The 17,178-nt window shown below is 42.7% G+C and overlaps 1 protein-coding gene across 2 annotated transcripts in view; it reads left to right on the top strand.

The window, feature by feature from the left end:
- Positions 1-17,178, top strand: part of CDH20 (cadherin 20, type 2) — a 221,817-nt gene that overhangs the window by 162,642 nt on the left and 41,997 nt on the right. For both annotated transcript variants that reach the window (XM_011964389.1, XM_011964390.1), the window contains exons 3-6: positions 6,437-6,731; positions 7,615-7,734; positions 10,180-10,347; positions 14,562-14,749. In XM_011964389.1, the coding sequence (XP_011819779.1) occupies positions 6,437-6,731; positions 7,615-7,734; positions 10,180-10,347; positions 14,562-14,749 (771 nt within the window). The remainder of the gene's footprint in view (positions 1-6,436; positions 6,732-7,614; positions 7,735-10,179; positions 10,348-14,561; positions 14,750-17,178) is intronic.

Here is a 17,178-nt window from a genome sequence, read left to right as displayed (position 1 = left end):
CTCAGTGAAAGCAAGAACATTGCTCCTATATTATCCCCAAGGCCTAACACAGCATTTATCTTGTAGAAGGTGCTCAAGATGATATTTAATAAATGAAGGTCTCACTGGGTAGTAAGGATTAAGTAAGCTAATGCATGTAAAGCACTTTGCACAGTACTCAATCCAGAGTAAAATTTTAATTATCCTTAACCTGTAGTAGTAAATAGTACTATAGTAGCGATAGTATTAATAGTGATAACAGTAACAGTAGTTTAAGGAGTTCATTATGGGAACTCAACAGTTCAGTAATACCTAATGCAGCTGCAAACCCCTTGGCCTCAAAACCTGTGAGTTTTTGTTGACTTCTCCTTTCCTTATCTCCTTTATCCTTCACATGCAATCGGTCCCCATATCTGCCAATATTTCCCTGCCAGTTTCTCTTGGATGCATCTCCTCCTCTCTAGGCTCTGTCATGACCATGATCCTTTGTTCTCCCTGATTAGATTAACTAAGCTGGTGCTGCCTGTCTTCCTGTACAGAGACTCTTTCCGTCCCTCCTCCAGGGTGCTCAGCACATTCCTCTCCCTGAAGCACCCTTTCCATCATGTTGCTCCTCTGATTAAGAAAGCACTGTAGCTCTTGAATGCTATCAGAGCTCCTAGCATACAGTTCAAGGACTTCCTCCTCCCTCACTCAGCCCTCTCGCACAATTTCGCAAATCAGGTCCCCATCCCAATCGAGCTGGACCTCCTTAACTTGTTCTGCCACACATACCACGTTTGTCCCTGGCCCCACACATGTGCCCACGCTGCTGCTCTGCCCAGGACAGGCCCTGACTTCTGCTCATCAGGCCACATTCAAATTCTCAAAGTTTTAGCTTAAAATCAGACAATTCTATCATGAACACATATTGCACCTACTCAGAATTCCAAAGGCTTCTAGCTTCTCCGTATCTATATAACATTTCTTCCAAATAGACATACATGGCCACTGCTAAGTTCAAGAAAAGAGTATGTTTGTATTCAGCAATTTTCAGTAATTACTTATGTGCACATACAATTCAGGGCTCTATTCCCTCCTCCCAACGGTAGAAATTGAGACGCCACTCCCCAACTTTGTCCATATCTCCCTGACGCTGAGTACTTGGCACAGAACTGGCCACAAAGAGTGCAGAAGAAAAAGGTAGCTAACGTTTTATTGGACTACCACAGTACTATGTGTCGGTCACATTCACATCAAAGCAGATCATTTAATCATTATAACAATGCTGTGAGGTGAGTATAACACAGGGAACTAGGCTCAGAGAGGTTATTCACGTTCATTGCCCAAAGTTACACCAAAGGTAGCAGGGAAAGCCCGGGCTGAAATATACATTGCTCCTACCCCAAAGCCCTGGCTTTCCTTTACCTTGCCTTGTCTGTGGCCAGTGGCTTTAGACTAAGCCCAGAGGATACACACAGGAGTCAGTGGTGTTTAGGAGGGATCAGGAATCTGAGCCAGGCTGCTTCCTGAACCCTTTATCTCTGACGCTGGGTAGTTCTTAGCTGTGTAGCACCCTTGAGTACTCACAATTAGTGCTCGCCCTTTCCAAATAACCTCAACCAAGATACAAGACACCCATTTATCTCAATCGTCATCTCAACCAAGATACAAGACACCCATTTATCTCAATCGTCATCTGACCCAATCCTCACACCAGCAACCAAGAAAAGATTTTTACCCTGCATGTGTCACCTCTACATGAAGAAGATAATCATATATTCACTTACCCAGACACTTTTCCCCTTTACTTTCTTTTGAAAGGGAATATCCACTTTCATTCTCTTTACCCAGGGGCATTCTGCTTGTCACCTTGAGCTCCTGAAGACGTCTGTTTAGAGAGCTTGCCGGAGTTATTTGCTTATTTCAGAAAGGAGTATGGCAACAATTATCAGCTGTAATTGGTATGGCCTTACAAAATCCACACTGGGCTTTCCAGGGACAAGGCGGTGTCGAGTTAAAGCTAGATTATATTGACATATGCAAAGAGAGGGAGGCTGAGAGCTTGTGCTTGTGCACAAATCTGTGGGTCCAAATCATGCCGAGGTTAACAACTATGCAGAAGCTGCCTGACCACAAACTATAAGCACTCACTGCATTCTGGAAACTATTCAAGGCACTCTGAAAGATGACAAAAGGAGTGAACACCATTCTTGTTTTCGAAATCCTCAATCAGCTAAGATTCTTCAGAACCTGCTTGTACTTCCCATCACTCACTACTCCTTTGGCTGAAGATCTTAAAGACTAAAGAATGGTTAGGATAAATGAGACATTCACTTGTCTTATTCTGCCTAAAATATTTTTTTAGGAAGAAAAAAAATATTTTCCCAAGATATACATAACTGTGCTGCTGACTCTGCTCAGAAGCTTCTTACCTTCCTCCAAATAGCTGGTACACAGTCAGTGTTAGTCGAATTAAATATGGATAAATATAAAACATTTTTATTACACTGCCGATTTGCTGAGTGACTTGGAGAAAAGCTGTTAATGTCTGTTCTTTGCAATTTTTGAAACCAAATGTGTATTCTATGGCTGGTAAAGCGGAATATTAAATGTGCATTGCTGCATGGGTTATTAAGCCAGTGTCTCTCAGCCCCATGCTCACCTTTCCACACTCTGCTTTGGGTACTGGGGCTGAAACTCTCCAAGCCATAATTTCTCCTCTTCCAACCAGCTCCTCTCCCAGGTAGGTTCTGCCTGCCTGTAGAAGTTACTAGAGGGAGCCCAGGAGGCAGGACGAGGAAAGAGTGACTTGCTCCTCATCACACCTACTTCTAAGAGGTCTGAATCCCAGGGAACAGGGACACCTCCTCCAAGCTCCTGAGGCCCCAGCCCAAGGGGCAGCACTCCTTCCTCAGGGGTCTCAGGCCCGGCCTCAAGGGGCTCCCCTCCAAACCTGCAGATGCCAGAATCCCCACCTCTGTCCTGTGTTGCCCCAGCCAGAGGGGCACTGGCTGTTTTTCCTGGAGTTGCGCTCTCTCTCTCTCTGATGCCTCCGGGCTTCCTTTTGGCCTTTCAGTCCTCCACTCCAAATTCTCCCTGCTGAAACCAGGTGCAAGTTTTGTTTCCTGACTAGACCACGAACTGATAGGCAGGCCTATGGGCCTCAGAAACCACCTCTGTGTAAGCAGATCCTGACATGCTTCAAAGTGGAGAGCTTCCTGCTTCCCTGGGGGTGTTCTCTACCCCCTCCCTCCTCCTTTTCCCTTCCCCCGCCTTCTTCCCACTCCCCTCCTCCCTTCCTCTCCCTCTCCTGCCCTGCTCATGTGCACACTTGCACGTGCAGACCGGCGCTCCGAACCTCCTGGGAAGGTGCTCCTAGCTCTTTTCTTTTTTTTTTTTTGAAACGGAGTCTCACTCTGTCACCCAGGTTGGAGTGCAGTGGTGGGATCTCTGCTCACTGCAAGCTCCGCCTCCCGGGTTCACGTCATTCTCCTGCCTCAGCCTCCCGAGTAGCTGGGACTACAGGCACCCGCCACCATGCCCGGGTAATTTTTTTGTATTTTTAGTAGAGGCAGGGTTTCACCTTGTTAGCCAGGATGGTCTCGATCTCCTGACCTCGTGATCCCCCCACCTCGGCCTCCCAAAGTGCTGGGATTACAGGCTTGAGCCACCGCGGCCGGCTGCTCCAGGGCTAGCACCACCCACACGGAACTTTCGCCCTCCCCCAGACCCTTCTTCCAAAACAGTTTCATTATGCACTTACAAGAGTCTTGTCAGGCCACAACAAGATGAATGTCACACGGAAAACGAAGGCCTCACACCCGAGCCTCAGCCCAGACTCCACGTGGCACCAGCCAGCTCCCAGGAGTCAGGGGCACCCTGCCCTGAGCTCTGCTGCTGTCCTTTCTTAAAATGCTTAAAGCACACTTACCTGCCGCCTGCTGGGATCACAGGTGTGCTGAGTATTTCAAGGATCACGGAACAAAAGGTTTTATTTGATACATATTGCACCTCGGAGCAGTCCTGGGGTGGCCCTTCTGTCAGCTTCTATTTTTCCTTCCCTACACAATCAGCAGTGCCCTAAATTAAACCAATTGTATTAAAACTCCTATGCCACCATGCCATAAAATTACATACATACACTGTTGTATATGTAAACATACACCTACATGCATACGTATACATTTTTTAAATTTAAAACACCTTCTGAAATCCTTGTTCTGCCCACACTTCTGTTCCTCTGCCTGAGAACACAGTTCCCAACGGAACAGATTTTCATTTCTTTGTACCCAGGTCCAAATGAAATGGCTTTCTGTTCTACACAAGAGTTGGGCACCTCTACTGTTTATAACTGCATAAACAGAAGATTTGGATTGGGAAAAAAAAAAGAAAGAAAGAAAAAAGAAAATACTGTATACAAAATGAGGAAATGTGAGAACTTCATATTCTAAATAAAATAAGTAGAGAAAAGTCCACAACTATTTTTTCAGTCAGTTTTATTCCCTTAGTTCCCTTTTCTAGATAAGACACAGCTGAGTTCCTCCAGGCAGCAAAACCGTTGCCTGCAAGATTTGGCCGTGAGTCAATCTGAGTTCAGCTCAAAGCCAGCCACAGCCTCCAAACCCATCCCCGTCGGAGGCTGTTGTGGATGCATTTGCAGGTGTTTTATTGGTGATCATGCCGTTTAATCCTCAGAGTAACACTGTCTCAGCCATGCTTCAGGCGGCCTTCCGCAGCTTTTACCACGAGACTGTGCATGACAAAAAAGCCAACAGGTTGTTTTTCCTCTCTGCCACCCTCCTGGAGGTCTGCAGGGAGCAGAGAAGAGCTGAGTGTGCTAATACCGTTTTCTCCATTCACGTGTATCATGGCTGGCCCCATTTATGGCTTTCCTATGATGGGAAAAGTACTGTGCTGGGTGTCTCCAGTGCATTAATCTCTAATGATCCCAGTGACCCTTCAGAATAAGTATTAGTGTTGTCCTCACATTTCTAAGGAAATTAATGGTTATAAACATAAAATAACTCATCAAGGGCCCTGAATTTATAACTGGCCTAGACAGTGTTCAGGCCAGATACATTGGGCTCCCTGCCCCAGGCCTAATGCTGGCTATTTTATGAACTAATCTCATGAACTTCACCCTGGACTATGCAAAGTGCTAACAACCCAGGCAACAACGGAGTGGCTGACTACATTTAACTAATTGTTTTGTTACCACCTTTAGAAAGAGACCATTACCTATAGGGTTACTCAAAATTACAGGGTTCTTGCCACCTATACATACTATCTGCAATTCAGTAGATATTATAGATGCAGAAATATGTTTATAGGCCTGAGATTTTAAAAATATAGTACTCCTGGACTCCTTTTGAGAGTTATTAAAAGTATTTTGGCTGGGTGCAGTGCCTCACACCTATAATCCCAGCACTTTGGGAGGCCGAGGTGGGTAGATCACCTGAGGTCAGGAGTTCGAGACCAGCCTGGCCAATGTGGCAAAACCCCCTCTGTACTAAAAATGTAAAAACTAGCCAGGCATGGTGGCGCATGCCTGTAATCCCAGCTATTTTGGAGCCTGAGGCAGGAGAATCATTTGAACCTGGGAGGTGGAGGCTGCAGTGAGCCAAAATCATGCCACTGCACTCCAGCCTGGGCGACGGAGCGAGACTCTGTCTTAAAAAAAAAAAAAAAAAAAAAAAAGTATTCTGAGAGGGAATATAGCTGCATGGTCAGATAAAAGCATGTCCCTAACTCAACCATCCACATATAGATTTAAGTGACTCAGTTATGAACCCAAGAACCAGTCCCATCTAAAGGAGACACATACTGATGTAAAGAAACATAACCAGCAGTTAAATTCCATTTGACGCCTGAAACACAAGCCCAGTCCTACTGAATGAAACTACAGAACTAGGATCACAGAATGTGAGAAAGAATCCACAGAGGTCATTCACTTTTCCCACTGCAGTGCCCTTAACCTTTTTATAAACTACTTCCATCAGCTTATCAGCCAACTTGAATTGTCATAAAACTGTTTGATACTACAAAAATTATGGCAATTTCTTCTTTTTAACATGTTTAGGCTTATCCATTTTATTTTACTTTTATTTTTCTTAAATGGAAAGGTAGGATTCCTCCTTATGAAACTTGTTCTTATTCTAACATTGGGGATCTTCATTTTCCAGAGTTCCTGTTTTCTATACTTAATGGGGAGAATAATTTCGTTTAAATAATGGTAAGTTCAGGATACAGAATGTGTCATGGAAAATTTTACTTATTCATCAACCTACATCCACTCCTTGACACAATCGTGTCCAATGCATACTAGTTCTTTGTAGACAGACTTATTAAACATTTGAGTTAAAAAAAAATCTCCTTATGTAAAGGGAGGTTATAAGTTTGTAACAAACTGAAAATCAATGTGTTTTCTGACACCTGTTGACATCCATGATGAGAATTAGGTGCTTTCCTCTCCCAGCTTCATTCAGATATGGACAGGGGAGATGGATCCATCAAATACATCCTCTCGGGAGAAGGTGCTGGCATCGTGTTTACCATCGACGACACCACAGGAGACATCCATGCCATTCAGAGACTCGATCGAGAGGAAAGAGCCCAGTATACTTTAAGGGCTCAAGCACTAGACAGGCGGACGGGCAGGCCCATGGAGCCAGAGTCAGAGTTCATCATCAAAATTCAAGACATCAATGACAACGAGCCCAAGTTCCTGGATGGACCTTATGTCGCCACTGTGCCAGAAATGTCCCCAGTGGGTAAGGTGGTGACTCACTGATTTTCACAAACAGCACCTCCTATACACACATACACACGCACATGCACACACACACGTAGGTACACATATATTCAGAACAGGAGAGCATGACAGGAGCAGCTCACAAATTATAAAGCAACCAAAAATGACGACCAAGCCCTGTGGCTGGCAGGAAGCTACCTAAACACTGGAATCAAACAGAGCAAGTAACAATAATAATAAGCCTATTATTGTTTTTTAGTTCTGATTCTTTAAAAACAAAATATTAGCTAGACAGATAAATCAATAAATGGTTAAATAATATTTGTTTCATAAGGGAGAAATGTTTTGTTATTATCAAAAGAGCAACAGGGCTGGGCACGGTGTCTCACGCCTGTAATCCCAAAACTTTGGGAGGCCGAGGCAGGTGGATCACAAGGTCAGGAGACCCTGGCCAAAATGGTGAAACCCCATCTCTACTAAATACCCTGTCTCTACTAAAATACCAAAAAATTAGCCTGGTGTGGTGGTGCACACCTGTAGTCCCAGCTACTGAGCAGGCTGAGGCGGGGGAATCACTTGAACCCAGGAGGTAGAGATTTCAGTGAGCTGAGATCGTGCGCCACTGCACTCCAGCCTGGTGACAGAGTGAGACTCCATCTAAAAAAAAAAAAAAGCAATGAAGAGCCCAAAGGCTGTGTTCTTACCAGTCATTCAGAATTTAAAGCACAAATAACTCTCATCCCTACTAAACAGGTACAAGGTAAGAGCTATGGAAGCTTGACCTAGAAGGGGACTCTCCCAATGAAGCAAACACATTTGCAAATGCTTTAAGATGGACCATTCAGGATTGCATCCAGCCTTTAGTTATTACTCTTGAACAGGTTTCTACTTCTCTTCCCCAGGTACCTCTGTCATCCAAGTGACAGCCACGGATGCAGATGACCCGACCTATGGCAACAGCGCCAGGGTGGTGTACAGCATTCTTCAGGGCCAGCCATATTTTTCTGTGGACTCTAAAACAGGTATCTGATGCAAGGGTCGAGTCAGTGGTGTTTATTCCCTGATAATTTATAACTACTGCTATGACAGACCCAACTCTCCTTTTCAAGGACTCTCCAGGGAGCATATTAACCAGAGAAGAATGCTATAAGCTTTAGGATTAAGAGAGCAAACTAGCACTGCCCTGATGGGTAAGAGCAGTGCTATGCATAGACAATGGGCAGGGTCTACATGGAGAGGCTAAAGGCCCCTTTGCGTACACACACAAAGTAGCTCCCCACTAGCCTTCAAAAAATCCTATGGTTATATTTATTCCCGGGGACTAAGGTCTTTTATAACCCCATGAAGACCCAAGAGGATTGACACATTCATCTGGGTCATTAGAGAAATAGAAGCATTGATTGTGAAACTGGAAAGAGCCTTGGGGGAATCATCCAGTCCGTCACCATTTGCTTAAATAACAGATAAAGCAATCGGGAAACAGAGCTACTAAAGCTCATCTAGTGTAGAGCGGTCTCTTGACACGTGGTCTGATGTTCTTTCTATTGAACCAACCACTGTGCACTCAGCAGCGAAGTCCAAAATGAATGGCTGCTGGGGTAGACAGGTTTTGATGAGGGAGGAAAGACCATGTGGGATGTGGCCCCCAAAAGGCAGGTCCTGATTGGGAAGCTCTCACAGGGAGGACATCAGAGAGAGCTGAATGGGTGAGGAGCAATGTGGCAGAAAATGACAAACAGAAGTTTGCTGTTTTGTTTGCCTATTTATTTCTGTCTTACCCAAGAGCTTTGGCTACAGAATTTATGTTTGGATGTATGAAAGATTTCATTTAATACGTTTGAGCTTGGCAAAGTTATTGTGATGTCATTATTTTATACTTGTGCCAAGCTTCCTCTCTTATTACTTTCATAAATGATGCCATATTTGAACTTCCCAATAATCTTGTAAACTAGCAAAAGATATAGGAAGCATTATTACTTCCATTTTATATGAGGGTAAACATGGGACCTAGGAGTAATTAACAAGGAACCTGAGTAAAGAAACAGCCACAGAATAAAGTTAATGGTGAACACTCAAAGACACCTCTTTATCTGAAAAAGAAAAAATACATTTCTATTATTAGCAACCTGATCGAATTTTTTTCCCAGAAGTCCTGAGGGAAACCAGACATTCAGAAAACTGTATCATAAAAGTAGTAAGGGAGTGTAAATTAGGAGGAGGAAGGAAAAAAGACTGCAGTTAGGGACTTCTATAAAACAGTAACTTTAACAATTCTACTAAGGGCAAGGGGGAGAATGAAGAGATGAAGGGTGCCCACAGGGAGGAAAAATACAGGGAGGAAGAGGGTAATGTGTCCTTTATATCCTAAGAAGAGTCTTACATTATTTTGACAGCTCCCAGGGGCATCTGTAGTGTTAAGGTCAAAAATACATGAACAGATAGTTATTGCTGTGCCCATGGGGGGCCTTTTAAAAAAGAAAATGCTGCATATACCACTTGAGAATGTTATTACTAGAAGGCAATACAAACATTATAGGAGTAAACTGGGGTGGATTATTATTCCCAATCCCTTCCATTTTCATGCAAAAGGTCTACCTAGCCAAGAGTCATGTTGTAAAGCTGTAGTAAATAAGTCTTTAATCTTTGCCTAGAGTGTATAGAAGTCAACTTTCTTAAGCTGAAGGGTTAAAGGGGAGATAAAACATGACTGTACAGGCGTGGCAGGATCACAACACATTTCAACGGATTGTGGTGTAGGCCCCTCTTCTGAAGTGAAACCGCATCTGCTGCTTGCTGTCTGGGGAAGTTCATCTCTTATGCATGGTAAAAATAAACAGCTCACAGAGCATCTTTCATGTCCTAGCTCACAGAATTCAGTAAAGCACAGAGGTAAACAGAAGAATATCACAAAACAGAATGAATACGTAACAACAGGAAAATCCAATTAGAATTCCAACCCTGCTTACAGGTAGTAGGGAGGCAAGAAAATGCAGGAATGAGTTACCTAAAGAAGAGCCATTCACACAACAAGGGCTCTAGGGGCTGAAGAAACTGAAGGAGAATTATCTAAATTCACAGATTTGTAGACATATGAGGCTTTGTTTTCTGGACCCAAAGACCCCAGTTTTCCTTGGTGAGACAGAGCTGCCAGAAATCGCCTTGGACTGCAATTTCTCAGATCTGTAAGAGAAACACTGCTGCCACCTCCTGTTCACTTTCAGTAATGCTGCCAGAAGAAACCAGCCCTCTGAGCTCTTCCTTCTGGAATAAAATAGTTTTCATTCACCACTGATTTCAGTACAGCCCATTCTTGAAGTTGAGATTTCTTACCTCAAATTTAAAAGCACAGGTGACTTGCACCTCACTTCTAGGCGTTAACAGTGCACCAGGGAGACACCTAGAAACCAATCTTTAAAAACTGGTCCTGTGGTTTTATTTTCAAAAACAAAGTCATTTCTATCCTGCAGGTGTAATTAGGACAGCGCTCATGAACATGGACAGAGAAGCCAAAGAATACTACGAAGTGATTATCCAAGCCAAGGACATGGGAGGGCAGCTTGGAGGATTGGCTGGGACCACAACAGTCAACATCACCCTCTCAGATGTCAATGACAACCCACCCCGCTTTCCTCAGAGTGAGTACCTAACCCAAGAGAGCACAGACCTCGGGCCCAGAGATTACAGAGGTGCGGGAGAAAGGCCAGTTTGAGTTTCCTCATTAAGTTCAATTATCCATAGATTACTTTCTTACATTCATCATGCAATTCTCGCATAACTATTTCCCTTCAGGGTTCCAGCTTCCCATAGTACTAAACCAGGATTTCTCAAACATTTTGTTTCCATTTTCTCCTCCCTGTGAAATCTTTTTACTTTCTTTCCTGATTTCCATGCCCACCCACCCTACATAAAATGCAATACTAAGGAATAAGGTTTGTTGGGTAGAACTGACCTTCAGTGGGCCACAAACTAGCAATAGCTAAGATTTTTTTCATCACACCCCTGCAAACCTATTTTTGCCCCCAGGGGGCAATACTGATCCATCGAGAATGCATTGACTGATAGCCAAAGCTGTAGATGGACACATCCGCCCATGTGACAATCTTCACCAATCATTCCAGTGGCTACCAAGCACTTGTTTGGTGAGAGCACAGGGCGTGAAGGGCACAAGAGGCTTAGAATTCAGTCCCTGCCCTTGTGAAGCTTCAAATCCACTTGGGAGGACACATTCTACACACAGGAAAATTAATCCATAGTAGCACTTGGTGCCCCTTGAATAGTGCAAAATGATGCCTTCATATAAACTGAGAAGAATGAAGCCTCCACAGAAGGATGAGATTTCAACAGGGGGCTAAAGAATCTAGCAGGTTTATACAGGCAGAAAAGAAAACATTCCAGAAGGGGAAGTCATTCATTTATTCATTCATTCCAAAAACATGTATTCCAGGCCCTATTCTATGAATGAATCACAAAGCCGTGTACAGACAAAACAAGGTCTCTACCGTCTTGGAGCTCATCGGAGTAAAAACCTGCATGGAGGAAAAAACATCCTGACTGGAAATAAGTTTTCAATGTCATTTTATGTCCAAAGACTCCTAAAATTAAAACCGGCTCTTGCAAATGTGCTGTATCTTTAGTGGAGGCCATAGAAAAGTTTTTGAGCAAGAGGGAGACATAAAGAAGGGCTAATTTGGTAGCCATGTAGCGGAGAGGTTGGCAAGGCAGAGACTAGGAGCAGGGGAGTCGGTTAGGAGACATTTAGAGTGGTCCAGACTTGAACTGCTCAGGACTTAAGGAAGTAGCAGGAGGAGTGGAATGGGACAAATAAGAAAACATGAAACTTCTGCCTCTCGATTTCCTGACTAAGGGAACCGTGGCAAAGGGTGGAGTCAAAGATGACAACAATGTTTTCACTCTGGATGACAGGGAGAAGGATTGTACTACTAATAAAAATAGAGGATGCATAATGGAACGAGTGGTAGTGTAGGAGGGAGACAAATTCAGATTTGAATATGAAGTGACAGCAGGACAATCAGGTTGAATGTCCTTAAGGAAAGTGGAAATATAGAGCTATGACCATGGAACAGAGCCCAGGAACGGAGACGTGAGTTTGAGAAGCAGATGCCTGAAGGAAGCAGCAGGAGAAATGAGAGCAGGAAGTGCAATTCCAGGTGAAACACTTAGCTAGGGAAATGGAGCTTTAAAAAAAACTAAAAAGAGAAAGAGTCTAGCCAGACTAGCCAGACTGTCAGATGAATAGTTGCATTCTGAATCAGTCAGACAAAGTGAACCTTCCCTTGTATCTATGTAAACACAGGAGAGCTCAAATATTTACACGCAAACGGAATATACAAAGTCCCATAAGCATTCATGATGGAAAAAGCAGGATATCAGATAAGCATTTCACAAAAGGTGCAAGTGAGTAAGTTCCTAAATTGCTTGGTCTGACAGTGCAGAATACGAGAGCATCACAGAACAGTTTGTGAAATGCCACATGGATGGACTTTGTGTTGCTTTAGTGATCCTGCGGGTTCCATCTTCATTACTTCATGAAGGGCTCATATTACTCACACTACAGACTATAAATTCTTAAACACCCTTGAACTATTTGGCTTTTTACATTTGACACTAGACAGGTGTCTCTGATGGAGGCAGAAGGGACAGTACAACCAGCTTATTACATAGCTCAGGTTATTACATAGCTCAAAGGTAGATGGATTCTGACATATTGCCAGGAGTCATGTTACCCCAAACATGGCAGCTTCACAATAGCAGAACACAATACAAGGATTACTGGGGTTTTAGCCTTGCCTCCCAAACCAAGATCTTTTTTTTTGTTTTTCTGAGACAGGGTCTTGCTCTGTCACCCAAGCTGGACTGCAGTGGTGCAATCACAGCTCACTGTAGCCTCAACCCCCAGGATCAAGCAATCCTCCCACCTCAGCTCCTGAATAGCCAGAACGACAGGTGCACACCACCATGCCCAGCTAATTTTTGTATTTTTTGTAGAGATGGGATTTTGTCATGTTGTCCAGGCTGGTCTTGAACTCTTGGGCTTAAATCATCTGCCTTCCTCAGGTTCCCAAGGTGCTGATATTACAGGCATGAGCCACCACACCCAGCCCCAAAACAACATCCTAACACCATTCTAAAGCACACATTTTAAGTTGTCACTTTTTCAAAATATAGTTTTAATGGAGACTCTAGGATAGAGTGGAAGTATGGATTATGTTTCATGGAAGACAAAACAGAAATGTAAAAAAATTTAAATCTCTGTGTCTCTATGCATTCTACACACATTATCACTGCTTCCTCCTTTTTGACCTTTTAAAACTTTGCATTCTCTCTTCATTAAATAGTTCCCCACCTATTTGCTAAAACTAAGTTTGGATGACCTTGATATTCCATAAACCTATCTTGGCTATACTCTTATGCCTAATTAATCTAATGAGTCCTCATTGTAGGAATTCCATTTTGCTTCTTTTTCACAAATATTACTATAACTGATTATGGAATATTGACAAAATGACACACCTACTATTTTACATTGAACAAGCTCAGTCACCTTTAATAGACCCAAATACAATGAAACATCAAGATCTCAAGCTATTTATTTATAATATAATGTATCATGTTGATGTTTAAACATATAACATAGCTTGATTGGGATGAGGAACATTGTAGGCAGATGCTTGTTTTTCCCAAAAGTTCTGCAACAGCAAAGTGTAATCCATCAACAACTTTGGAAGTAAATGGAAAGAGATCATGAAATCCAATTGCCTGCCAGCTTAATACAAACTTTAAAGATTTCCTGGCTCATGTTTGTAAAGAACAGGCATCATTTCTTCTCCTGTGCAAGGCAGGGTGCTGTGAGCTGGCTGGGTGCTGTCAGCCTCCCTGAATCTTTGTGAAACTCAAGCCCTCACACTCGAGGCTATAGCTTACAAAGCATATTAGAATAAAAGGGAACACGTACATATGGAAAATGTGATTGTGTGATTTTTCTTTGTTATTTAGTCAGTCACATTATGATTGACAAAATAACAAAGAACGTCAAAAAGCTGAGCCCCAGAAAAGGTAAGTTGGTAAAAATACGAATTCATGGAGATGAAAGTGACCTAAATTTAATTGTGAGCTTAGGATGTCATGTCCAAAAGGAGATGACCAACTCTGAGAGTCTTATATATGTGAGAACCTTTTTAGTATTTTATTCTGGAACAAGAAAACAAGAAGCATGAAGGATCTGTCCATGCAGAGGCAGCCCGGGGCAGTCTCGGGTACAAGGACACACCGAGGGGCAGCACATGGAGCTGATGGAGCTTGCTCTCCACGGCTGCTCCCCCTTTATAGATCACTGATCTCCATGACCTCTGAGCAAGTGGTCGTAGAGACAGGCACTCAGCACATGGGCCAGGACATGAAAGAAAAGGTGGACATTTGAAGTGAAAACAGAGTAAAAGCGCACTTTGTGACCACAATGTTTATCACTCTCAGAAGGAACTGCAATTTAAGGAAATACTTCAGTTCACCAGGAAGTACTAAAAGATTTGAATGCAAGGTACTTCCTACCACTCAAGCTACAGTCACTAGGACTAAGTCGTTCTGCTTTCACCCTGTTCTACTTAAGTTTTTTTGACTCCTCTTTATTGAACATGCAATACAGGCTATGGCCTGTATGACCGTTTGCTCAGCCTTTCTGGACCTTAGTTTTTATCTGTGAAAACTCAAGTTCTACGTTTTGAACCCAGAAGAAAGATATTTTGCACAGCACCCCTGATAAGATATGATAATGATGAGGCATTTTTTATACTGACGGATTATCAAGAATGCGTGTCCTGGCTTTTCTTTGTAGAACATTACCAGATGAGTGTGTTGGAATCAGCTCCAATTAGCTCCACTGTCGGGAGAGTGTTTGCCAAGGACTTGGATGAAGGCATAAACGCAGAGATGAAATACACTATTGTGGATGGAGATGGTGCAGATGCCTTTGACATTAGCACAGATCCCAATTTCCAAGTTGGTATCATAACTGTGAAGAAGGTAATCTAACTCCTTTTTCTAAACCACTTTCATGGGTGCTTTGAACGTTTATGAAATGCTAGTAAGGACTGTTGTATTATTGATATGCATTGCTTCAAATCCTCTGATAAAAGCGCTTTCCTATTATTTAAAAAAAAAACAAGATCAGAAAACCTCTTAATCCTTATGTTTACATGCAAACACTGGCTGTGCCATCATTTTACTGAAAAGGTACCAGGTCATGATAAAAATATATTATAAATATATTTCTAAATACATTCCTTCTACCCAGCCACTTAAAAAACTGTTGTAGCTTAATTTTCTAATGATGTTAATGACTTGATCAATATTTGCACTTGAATAACACATGCATTGTAGCATCCCATACATACCAATAAAGCAAGCCATATTATTATTTATGAATCAATAAATAACATGCAGGCATTTTTTAATTGCTTCTCAAAGATCTATAAATTCTAATTAAACTTGAAAAAGCTTTATCAAACATACCTCCTAAATGGCTGTTATCACTTGAAATTCCTTTGTTTTATAAGGTACCAAGATAAGCTACCGATTCTTTCTGTGACATAGAGCACATATGGATATACTCAGCTAGAAGATAAAACTTTTTAAAAATTGAATCTTTAACTCCCTAGCAAATACGTAACTAATGAAATACATTAATTTTAAAACTCATTGACTTAATTTTCCTTCTCTATATTGAATGCATTTTAAAACCCAATATATTTTAAATGATATACTCAACAAATATTTATTGAGTGCCGCCTATGTGCCAGATATTGTTATAGGCATTTAACATAGAGTAAGTAAAACAACCAAAAATCTCTGCCCTCATGGAGTTTACATTCTAGCAAGGGAAGAAGACAATCAAAACATCAAGTCACTAAAGTAGTTTATTAGAAGGCAATAATTAGGCCGGGTGTGGTGGCTCAAGCCTGTAATCCCAGCACTTTGGGAGGCCGAGACGGGCGGATCATGAGGTCAGGAGATCGAGACCATCCTGGCTAACATGGTGAAACCCCGTCGCTACTGAAAAGTACAAAAAACTAGCTGGGCGAGGTGGCAGGCGCCTGTAGTCCCAGCTACTCGGGAGGCTGAGGCAGGAGAATGGCGTGAACCCGGGAGGCGGAGCTTGCAGTGAGCCGAGATTGCGCCACTGCACTCCAGCCTGGGCGACAGAGCAAGACTCCGTCTCAAAAAAAAAATAAAATAAAATAAAAATAAAAATAAAAAAGAAGGTAATAATTGATATGGTGGGGGGCAGAATAGAACAAAATAAGTGAGGCCAGGAAAGCTAAGATGGTTTCCAATTTAAACTGGATGGTTGGCTAAATGCCCATCAATCAAAGAGTGGATTAAAAAAACTGTGGTAAATATATATGATGGAATACTACACAGCCATAAAAAGGAATGGACTAACAGCATTTTCAGTGACCTGGATGAGACTGGAGACTATTTTTTTTTTCTCCTTTTTTGAGATGCAGTCTTGCTTTGTCACCTAGGCTGGAGTACAGTAGCGCAATCTTGGCTCACTGCAACCTCCGCCTCCTAAGTTCAAGTAATTCTCCTGCCTCAGCCTCCCAAGTAGCTGGGACTATGGGCACACACTGCCATGCACGGCTAACTTTTTCTATTTTAGTAGAGACAGGGTTTCACCATGTTGCCCAGGCTGGTCGAGAACTCCTGAGCTCAGGTAATCTGCCTGCCTCAGCCTCCCAAAGTGTTGGGATTACAGGCATGAGCCACTGCGCCCGGCCAATTGGAGACTATTATTCTAAGTGATGTAACTCAGGAATGGAAAACCAAACTTCATATGTTCTCACTGATAGGGAGGAACTAAGCTTTGAGGGCACAAAGGCATAAGAATGATACGATGGACTTTGGGGACTTGGAGGGAAGAGTGGCAGGGGGTGATGGATAAAAGACTACAAATATGGTGCAGCGTATACTGCTCAGGTGATGGGTGCACCAAAATCTCACAAATCAGCACTAAACAACTTACTCATGTAACCAAATGCCACCTGTACCCCAATAACCTATGGAAAAATAAAAATAAATAAATTGGGTGGTTGGGACTGGTATCACAGAGAAGTGGCATTTATGCAAAGACTTACAGTGAGCAGAGTCACACCACTGAGTTAAGCAGGTTGACAGTGTGGGAGGTTCACTATCAGTGACTCTTTGTGAAAAGCGCACATGGCAGTCCTAAAGAGAAGAGAATGGGTATGAACTATTGAGGAAAGTGTTCCAAGCAAAAGGACCGCCATTGCAAAGGCTCTGAGGTGGGACCACGCCTGCTATATTTCAACACCAGCAACGGTGGGGTCATAAGGCTGAGTGGAGTGGGGGACTCTTAGGAGATGAGGTCTGAAAAGTAACAAAGGAACCAAATCATTTAGGACCATATAGGCTAACTGTAAGACTTTGGC

Source organism: Mandrillus leucophaeus, unplaced genomic scaffold (genome assembly GCF_000951045.1).
Source record: "Mandrillus leucophaeus isolate KB7577 unplaced genomic scaffold, Mleu.le_1.0 Scaffold699, whole genome shotgun sequence".
NCBI lineage: Eukaryota > Metazoa > Chordata > Mammalia > Primates > Cercopithecidae > Mandrillus > Mandrillus leucophaeus.
Note: the sequence above shows the minus strand (reverse complement) of the source record. Positions and strands in the feature narration are given on the sequence as shown.